General features: G+C 52.0%; 1 protein-coding gene across 1 annotated transcript; it reads right to left on the bottom strand.

Annotated features, from left to right (window-relative positions):
* Positions 1–3,270: 3,270 nt before the first annotated feature.
* On the bottom strand, positions 3,271–9,765 carry CBX2 (chromobox 2). Its single transcript, XM_073310722.2, has 5 exons — positions 9,580–9,765; positions 9,436–9,479; positions 8,452–8,517; positions 6,940–7,009; positions 3,271–6,386 (listed from the first exon to the last, which is right to left on the bottom strand). Exons 1-5 carry the CDS (start codon positions 9,763–9,765, stop codon positions 5,019–5,021), a joined length of 1,734 nt encoding a protein of 577 aa, XP_073166823.1. The 3' UTR covers positions 3,271–5,018.
* Between the last annotated feature and the right edge of the window lie 235 nt (positions 9,766–10,000).

Here is a 10,000-nt window from a genome sequence, read left to right as displayed (position 1 = left end):
TGGCTTTTTTAATAATAAAAAATAATAAATGCAAATCAGGCAGTAATTGGCACTGTGAGAAGAACAATTGTTTTCACACACACACCTCCTCAGTTTCTTTTAGTAGAACCTTTTCTTTTTGGGTCCAGAGTCCTTCACATCTAGGTCAGCCTCAGAACCAAAACAAAAAGAATCAGCTCCCAAGAACTCCAGTTTTTTGGTACAATATATATATATAAAAATATACTAAACTCCTAAGGAAGATGACTGAATTGTCCACTTTTTCCAGTCCAATGAAAAACCCCTTTACTTCACCAGATTATGCCAGGATAAAATACCGATTCAATATACAAATACTGCAGTACTATTCCCGGGGAAACCCCTTAAGACTAAAAATAGTGACAAACCTCTAATTGGTTTTTTTGACATGCAACTAAAACACAAACTCATAGCAGCAAATTTTATAAAAGGTAGACTTTGAAGACTAATTTTATTGGTAAACACAATTAGCACCAGCTTTTTAAACTTCAGTCCACAAAAGATTAAATTAAAATGCACAATTTGCCTTTGAGAGGCTGACTTCAAAGTTAAACTTTCACTCAGACACACACACACACACACACTCACTCACATTGTTAAGGGGAGTCAACACATTTAATGCCAGATTAAAGGGGGGAGGAAGAATGAGATGAAAGCAAGGTGTTTCCAGATTATCACTTTCACAGTCTTTATAACTTTGGGATTGAAACAGCTGGTTAACAGAAAGGCACAATGTTAGCATTGGCAAAGCAGGTTCCCACTGCTACAGGAGGGGGGAAAACCCAGTTTTATAAGTGGCTGGTGCTAAAAGAAAGCCAGTTTCCATTTGTATTACAAGTTTCCAGGGCAAAAATTAAGAATCCCAAGAAAACATCACCCAGACTCTGAAAGGTCTTTGAGTGGGACCAAGCCATCAAATGTGAATACAATTTAATTTAGCACTGGAATTCTGAATGGGGACATCTTACGTAGAGCCCGTCTAGGCTGGAGGACTCTGCACCGCAAGTACGCAGATGTGGTTTGCACTGTTTGTAAAGGAAGGCAGGCATGCAGCATCAGTGCAAACCGGTACCCACCATGATTAGTCACACCCGTCCAAGCCCTGTCCTCCGCCAGTGCAGCCCTCTTGACACCCCAGAGTAAAACCACAGGCACTGACATTACACGAGTAGGGACGGAGAAGCAGGTTTCTATCATCTTGATACAGTCTCATCAACTGGCCCCTCTCCAGACCAGCGTCAAATGCCATTTTTCAATGGCCACCCCAGCAGGTTGTTTACACAGACCCATCACCAGCCTTATTCTCAGGATTTCTGGGTTCATCCCTGTTGAAGCAGCTTCTTCCCTCTCTGTGTTCAGATGCCAACCTCAGAAAGGATGGTGCAGTTCCCTTTGGACACACACCAGCTGCTATCATCACCAAAGCAGGTGTACCTGGGGATCCACATAAATGCTGGGTGCCACACTGCTGAGGAGGGTCCTCTCCCCTGCCCCTCACCTACGTCCTTGCTTTTCACAGGACCCTGGACTAACCCAGCTTTGCATAAGCACAAGACAGCTGTCAGTGACCTGTCCCATGGGCAAGGCTGGGACAGCACATTCCAAAAGGCACATTGTAAGTTACTTTCATTTGGATTTGCAAAGGCCAAGTAGTAAATATTTGGTGTGTGAGGAAGACAGCCAGCCACAGCCTTTGAGATGTCCAGACCCCTCTTGTTCATTACTGAAGGAAAGGATCTGCCAGCATCCCCATGTCTGGGGCTTCAGAACACATGTGGCAAAGGCCACCGCAGGGGTAAAGGCTTCTGAACCCACAAGCTATTTTTTTCTTGACGTTCTCAAAGTCGCAGTAGTTAGTTTGGCTGCATGTGAATTATGAGGTCAACTGAATAACAGACGTTACTTTTTGGCACCAGGGAGCTCCAAAGCAAACCCTCCTCACGGACAAAACTGGTCTGACCCACCTGACCCTTGTCCCACGCACTTGAGGAGGACAGCTCTTATGCTGGATAGTGCAGCCAGCCACACCACCGACAATCCCTGGGCTGGCAGAGGCTGCGGGAGCTCTGCTGCAGCAAATCTGAAGTGAGCTCCTTGCCCCTAGGTTGACTGTTAGAGCATCAATTACTTTGGGAGGGAGCCACAGCGAAGGCCGTCTGGCTGGCAGAAAGGTCACTGACTACAAGGGGGTGGAAACCCCCACCCCACAAATCCACCTGGTAATGTTCAAGGCAGGAACCATTCCATAAGATTAAGGTCTTGTCAACTCAAACTGGACCCAATCTTAGGTTTGTTAAAAACGAAACCTAAATCCATTAAGGTTTGTGAATTAAATACAAAACCCAGTGGAACCTTCCCTGGCAACCCAGACACCGCAGAACCAACAGTAATAGATTATAAACCTCCCTGACCTGAGAGAACAGTAGAACAGCCCGTCCAGGCCCAAAGGAACTCGCATTTTAAATGCCTGGCCACATCAGAGCAGTAAACCAGAATCTAAGAAATATACGTGCGCCTATATTCACCTAAGGGGCCTGCAGCCTTTGGCTCTTTACGAGTTGACAGCATCCCTTTGGTAGCCCAGCTGCTCCTGACACTGCAGGTGCTCCATACTGTGGCCGAGGAAGATGCACGTCACTGGGGCAGGGATGTAGCAGGTGAATCCACCCACTTTGAAGCGGCACCTAAACACACTGACCCGACAGCCCAGTCGTTGGCCACCCTGCTGCAGGGATCTTTCAAGGGCTGCCTTTTGCAGGCATGTTCTTATAGCACATGAAGGTACCAGGCTGCCCCTGCCACACACCCAGGAGAGTTCCAGATCACTACAATCGCAAAGGCTGCATTCAAACAGAGTTCAGCATGAGCCTCCTTGTCTGCCTGAAGCAGGCTCCATCCAGAGCCTGCCAAAGGCTGTCCCTGGGGAACTGCTGCTTGAGAGGCAGTGAGGTGTGTGCTCTCCTCACCCCAGTGACGTTGGGCCCCACCCTAGGAGGCTTTGAGCACCCGGAGTTTCCACTGACATCAATGTGAATTGAAGGCACTTGGCAGCACCCAGCTTGAGCCCTGCGTGCAATGCCTCCACCACGCTCATGAAGCCTGCTAGCAACAGGAGCTCGGCAGGAATTCTGATCCCACAAACGCTGTGTTTTAACCGGTTCCAGAGCCGCAGCCGTGTTAGTCTGTATTCGCAAAAAGAACAGGAAGACTTGTGGCACCTTAGAGACTAACCAATTTATTTGAGCATGAGCTTTCGTGAGCTACAGCTCACTTCATCGGATGCATACTGTGGAAACTGCAGAAGATCTTTTATACACACACAGCATAAAAAAAAAGGGTGTTTACTACAATCTCTCCCCCCACCCCACTCTTCTGCTGGTAATAGCTTATCTAAAGTGATCACTCTCCTTACAATGTGTATGATAATCAAGGTGGGCCATTTCCATCATACACATTGCATCCGATGAAGTGAGCTGTAGCTCACGCAAGCTTATGCTCTAATAAATTGGTTAGTCTCTAAGGTGCCACAAGTACTCCTTTTCCTTTTGTGTTTTAAGCCTCACTCATTCCTAGTGGTAGCATCAAGACAAGGCTAATGGCAAGTCAGAGCCCCAAGCTGCCCGCTATCCCCTGCCTCATGGCATCTACAAACCTCAGACCTAGTAGAAAAGGTTTCTCCATTGTGCTTGAGCCTCATAGTGGGTCTCCAAGTAGCAGGTGGCTTTAGGCCCAGGGCTGCAAAACCTACGCACAGTCCTGAAGGACCAGCAAGTTAAATCCTGCCACAAGTATTTGCATGTAGCATGTGAAGTGTTAAAGATACTGGGACAAAGAAAAGGCCTGGATTTGGAGAGCACTGGGCTGCCCAGCACTAAATTGTCCAGACTGGTTCCCAACCCTGACTTCTCTTCTTTCAGGCACACAGAGACATTCACAGCAGCAGCTCATACTGCTTGCAGCCCTGGCCAACCGCTGATCAGCCACCAGCTCACGCTGTGCACCTCAAACGTGCCACGTGTGGTGTGAATGCAGGCTGTGACGCCCATTCCCACCACAGCGGGTCTGGGTTTGCCAGCGACAGTAACAGGTTTAGTCTGAAGGCCCCTTGCCCCCCACCTCCCTTCTGAACAAGGGAGGATTTTGTATAAAAATGTAAACAATATTTCCACTTCATTTGCAAAACATCACAAGAGAACGAGCAGTCACTTCACGCTCATCACTGGGAGCAACCTAGCCCAGGAGGGTAGCTGGGCTTAAACTAATGTTCCCTGAAAACCCCCACATCTACAGGCAACTCCCCCTGCCCCGCAGCATGCAGAACCCTGTGGAAGTTGGCTGTCTGATTTGGATTGAGTCTGACTGTCCCAGGAGATAGTGGGCAGATTTGTGCTAATGCCTAGAAGGAAAAAAAACCCTCACTTTTTCTTAAGGAAAAGCTTTAGCCTGTTACATTGCATGACCCCATAGCCCTCTCCCCACCTGTCCAGGTACTTGTACACGTGGTGTTCTGACATTTCAAGAGGTACAGCAAAGAAACCCAAGCACAGAGAAACCTGGTTTACCAGTCACTTGCTAACCACTTTTTAGCAGCCAGCTAGCCAGTCTTAATCCCCACCAGAGAACCACTGCATTAACCTTACTCTGTGCCGCCTGCTATAGTGGTCAGAAAACCAGAAGGGCCTTTGGCAGCTGTTAACAGGTTTCACTGCATCCTACTCCTCCCAGCCTTCAGAAAAAAATCTCGACTGGCTCCAGGAGGCCTCCAGAGATACAATGACCCTCCAAGAACAATGTTGACCGGCAATGGCAGAATGCTTTGTTGGGGGAGGCCGGGGTCTTGTTCAATAGCCAATTGCTTATAGGGGCAGAGACACCTGATTTTTGCCTCCCCAAATCTCATTGCCATCTGGCATTCACTTGAAGAAAAACCAATGAAACAATGGGAAAGAGGCATCAGAAGGGGCTATGGGAACCCATCTCCCCACCTCGCACCTCCTGGTTCAGTAATGTCTAAGATTGAAGAACCCAACACTGGTGGGAGACTCCTTGACGGTCACTGTAATCAGGTTGGCTGTCACGTCTGTGACAAAGACGTGTTCAATCAGGCTGCGGGTGGGTTTCCAGTCCTGGCTGGTCTGGATGGAGACTGACATGTTCTGGCCCATACCAGGAAACGAGGCAGAATCCCGATCCGAATCGGAGCTGGTCTCCTCTTCGCCGGTGCTCATTTCAGACAGGGCTGCCGGCTTGCGGTTCTCCGTTGTGGGGTGCCCCTCTGGCGTACATGGGACTCCACTTTTTGTCACCTCTCTTTCCCCAGCAGCTGCTCTTTGCATGGGTTTCTCGTTTTTGCAGGTATCCACGCCTGGCGGCAGCCCAGCATTTTGGGCATGCAGCCCTGTGCCCACCCTGTTGCCCTTGGCAGCGGCTGCCCCCACATTCACAGCCTCGGCACCAGCACTTTTGGCCAGAGTCCCACAGACATGACGAGGGAGGCTGCTGCCAGCGGCTGAATTCGGCCCATTTTTGACACTCTGTAAGTTTAAAGCTTGAAGGTTCAGCTCCTGATGGGACGTCAGCTGGCTTCCTGGGGCAGGGGAATTCCCAGGTGCCTTGCTGCCATTGTGCAGGGTCTGAGCCCCAGCAGTGAAGCCGGATTTCTGATCCCCCCCAGCACCACTGCCGAGTGCCTTGGCTGTTTTGGACCCTGGCACATTCAACCCAGGCTCCCCAGGTCCTTTCTGGTTTCTCATTTTTAAGTCCAGTCCTAGGCTACTCTTGGTGGCTGCCTGTGACTTGAGTGCCAGCCTCCCTGGGAGCGGAGCCTCTGCAGAGCTCTGGTTTTGGGACATCCTGTTCATGTAGTGCACAATAGAACTCTGCCAGCTGATCCCGTGGTTTGGGCTCCCAGAGGAGCCCTTCAGTATATTGGGCAGGTTCTCAGCAGATAAGCCCCCTGGACCAAGCCCACTCAGTGCACTTTGGGGCTCTTTCACATTAGATTTAAGCACAGCAATACCTGAGCCCTGAGCATTGTGTTGGGGCTGTAATTTCCCCATTAATTTAGAACCTCCCCCCGTCTCCTTTCGGGTGGTTTTCAGCACCTTGGCCACATTCATGGTCCTTCTGGCTGCCTTCTGCTCCGGAGGCAGAGGTTTCCGCCCACGCTTCTTCCTGACAGGGTCTTTTATTTCCGGCTTCGCAACCAGAATCTGAGCTTTCTTCTGTGGCACTGGGTGAGTCTCTCTGCTCCGGGGACCTCTCTTTGCCTCCAGGTCACTCTCATCCTCTTCATCAGAGGAGGAGGAAGATGAAGAGGTAGAGGATGAGGAGCTACTTGACTTGATTTTTGGAGGCACCTCTGGTTCCTTTAAAACAAAAATAAAGAGGGAGCAGGGAGAACATTAGCTTGAATTAAGATAGCTGGCAGAACTGAGTGTGGCTACGTTCTTCAGCAAGATACGAATTTGTTCCTGGTGACCCCATGGATCACTGCATTACATGCACCAGTCCCTGACTGTGCGCAGGCCTCTACTCTGCAAAGGGTTAAAGAGCCCCCACTGCACACAGGCCAGATCTAATATATTGCCCTCAAATTCCATGTGACTCCCACTTTTCCGTCCCCATCATTGCTGATGAGCAATTACCAAAGTATCTGGATAAAGAGAAGCTCCCCCTATCCCTGCCCCTTATATGCAACCTCAGAGACACATTCCTGGGTACATTCTGCTCTCAGAACAGCGTCTCCTGGCAGCTCTGTGCCCTCCCATTCTCCAGTGGAAATCCAAGACGTAGGATCCATTTCAGCAACATTGAACACTCCACATTATGACACAAGAGGTTGTAAGGGACCTTTCAGACAAAGACTGTCCCAAGAACGGCCATTACCCCACCACTCCACACATCACCACTGTTACTTACCACATGTTTCCTGGGCCTGCCTCTGGGTCGTTTGCCCCTCTTCCGATTCTGCACCTCTTTCTCATGTTCCCTGCAAACACACCAATTGAGGACAATGCTGCACCCAGGAGCCAGTCTACTTCCTCTCTTATCAGCAGAGACCTTTTGTTTGAAATGCTGCACGACTCAGTTCTAATCCAAGCAGCAACAGATACTCGGGAGCATTATACTTGTGACAAACACACAGCAACCTTTCCTGGAGAGCTCTAAGCCTACAGAGTTCACACTGGCCCAGGCTGTTTGTTGTGGGTTTGGGAAAGCACCCAGCTCATTTTGTAAGTGCAGTGGGGGGAAGGAATTCTGCTGCGGTCTCTGGGAGTCACAGAATAGCTCTTCCAGCAGAGCAATATGTAGACTATTTACCCCATGGCAACAGATGCTGGTTACTGGAATAGAAAGTCTGCTATTGTAGACTGTGTGTGAAGTTCTTATAGCAGCCAAGCTGGCAGCATCGCAGCAGTTGCCAAGCTCTGCACTGCCAGTGTGATGAAGGAAAGAGACCTCCTGGAAACAGGATCACAGCGAGGTGGTGCTGGCGAAGAGGCATCGCTGTCCTCTGCTAGATGATTCCCTATGACAATAAGAGGCCACAAAAGGGCCCTCTGACTGTGAGGCAAGATGCCATATAGGAATGGGAATTATGGGATGGAGAAGAGGTTATAAGAACAGTGTCTCCAGAGCAAAGTGATGGCTGACTGAACACCAGAGTCCCTTGCTCACTTTTTAACTGCGGCAACCTATTAAACAGGTCACTGTGCCACCCACAATAATACCTAGTTTTTTTAAAAACAAAGGGGATTTAGAAACCCGCTATAATTAAGGCCAATCATGAAGTTCAGTGTTTTTATATTAGTGCAAAGGCAAAAGCTTTGCCAGCACTGCGACGAACGTAGCCAGGGGGCTCTGTCTGCACACGGCGTTCTAGTTCCCTTAGCTAATCATGCAATCCGACTGCAGAGCTGCACTCCCGGTACAAGCACTGAACATTATAGACAGCCCCTTGCCTCTAGCCCCGCCAGCCCGCCCAGTCACTGCCAGGGGACACCTATCACATTCCCCCGACAAGTATGTTTTCAGTGCATTTTTAAAATAAGTTTGTTTCTGTAATTCTGGAAACTGCCTCTGTCTGTGCATGCAGCCGGCAGGGAAGGACAACCAATGCCCAGACCTTCAGATCACAGGTCAAGTGCATTCAGCTCCCAGTGCTCCTTTCCAAGTTACATGTGGGAATGGCCTGCTAGGGCAGTCACATTGCACAGTCTATGTAAAATGCACTCTGATCTGGCCCCAGATTAACCACATTTATAACACTTGGTAGCCGTCTATGAACCTGAACTGTTAGTTTAGATTGTCACCATATTTTAGCCCAATGAGCTCTTCAGTATGCCCTTTGCAGGACTTCCAAAGACCGAATGATGGATCAGACATTGTTCATCCAACAACAACAACCAGAAGTATTTATAGTTTGCTCACTTCTTTTGGAAGGCAAGGAGCAGCCTTGGATCAAGAATATTCTCTTCAGGTTCCCAGCTGTTGTGTCTGGAAAAGAAGAGTAAACACACCATAGAGACCAGCAACATGAAAGCATTTTTTTAAAGTTTGGATGAATAGATGGAATATCATCGGCCCAAAAGCAGCTCACACGACAGCCTGAGAACAGTGAAGCTGAGAACAGTGCGCAGGCTCCAACCAAAGCCCCATCTTTGAATAACCCCGAAGTAATAATCCCGCAGGGGAAGTCGGGGTTCTGCTGCAAACGCTGCAGAAATGGCAACGCCCCTACGGAGGATGCAAACCCCATGCTCATGAGAGTGCTCTGAAGAAGATGCTCTGGAGAGCAGAAGTGACTCTGGAAAGGGGGTGCTGGATTTTGGGGGGGAAATAGCCTCCCCTCCCTTGCCCTGGGGTCAGAAAACTGCGACGGTGTAGAAAACGCGAAGCGTATTGACTGACAGGGGGCAAACCCTGGATGAGCAGAAGGATTAAGGACAACAATGTGTGCGCTGCGGGGAGGGGGCTGAAAGGCGAAGCGGAGCGAAAACCCGGAGAGGAGCCTGGGCTCCCAGGAGCAGCCGGCGGGAGGAGTGAACAGAAAGGGTCCCCGCCAGGCTGCCAAATCCCTCCCGTCCGGGGCACGGCGCAGCCCCACAGGCATCAATGGGAAGCTCAGGTTTCATTCAGCGGGCGAAGCACGGACACCCAGGCAGCGCCCCCGGCCCGTCCCCGCCGGAGCGGGGGCCGCTCGGAGCCGCCTGCGCCAGCCCGGGGGCCGGGGCCGCAGCACCAAGCGGGGGCCGGGGCCGGGGCCGGGGCCGGGCGGACACTCCTTGGTAAACAAAAGGGACCCGGGGCCGGGACGCGGCGCCTCCCGAACAAAAGCAGCGAGGAAGGGGCCGCAGCAAGTTGCCGCCCCGCGGCCCCCCGCCCCGCAGCCGCCCCGCGCCGCCCCGCACTCACTTGGAGGACCAGCCCCGCCACTTCACCAGATACTCCAGCTTGCCCTGCGGGGGGAGAGAGAAGCGGTTAGCGCCGGGCCTGGCGGGGAGGGTGCCCGGGAGCTGGGGGGGCGGGGGCCGGGGATGCGCGGGGCCGGGCGCCCACCTTGCGGAGCCGCTTGCTCAGGATGCACTCGGCGGCGAAGACCTGCTCGCCCACGCTGCTCAGCTCCTCCATGGCGCCGGCCGGCTCCGCTCCCCGCCCCGCCGCCCCCAGCGAGCCAGCGACACACAAGGGGACTCGCCGGACGGAGCCCTGAGGCGCGCCCCCGACCGCCGCGTGCACCCGCATCCCCCCCCCCCGCGCGGCGCGCTCCCGCGGCGGGGCACACAATGCAGCGCGCGCGCGCGCGCGCCCGGCTCCTCCCCCACCCCTAGCTCCGAGGCTCCCCAAATTCCCAGGGAGCCAATGGGGAGGGGAGGGCGGAGACCGGCAGCCGGGGCCGGGGCCAGGCTGCTGCGGAAAGGAGAGTGATTGTCTCCGCGCGACCCCTCCCCTTCCTGCCCCGCCGAGGGGACTCGCTCCC

Source organism: Lepidochelys kempii, chromosome 14 (genome assembly GCF_965140285.1).
Source record: "Lepidochelys kempii isolate rLepKem1 chromosome 14, rLepKem1.hap1, whole genome shotgun sequence".
Classification (NCBI taxonomy): Eukaryota; Metazoa; Chordata; order Testudines; family Cheloniidae; genus Lepidochelys; species Lepidochelys kempii.
Note: the sequence above shows the minus strand (reverse complement) of the source record. Positions and strands in the feature narration are given on the sequence as shown.

Bases quoted from the DNA above. Each gene is read 5' to 3' on its own strand.
- CBX2 (XM_073310722.2), bottom strand. From the start codon at position 9,765: ATGCGGGTGCACGCGGCGGTCGGGGGCGCGCCTCAGGGCTCCGTCCGG. The intron at 9,480-9,579 runs GTGGGCGCCCGG...CTCCCCCCGCAG, and splicing joins TGAGCAAGCGGCTCCGCAAG to GGCAAGCTGGAGTATCTGGT. The intron at 7,010-8,451 runs GTGAGCAAACTA...GTGTGTTTGCAG, and splicing joins CTCCTTGCCTTCCAAAAGAA to GGAACATGAGAAAGAGGTGC.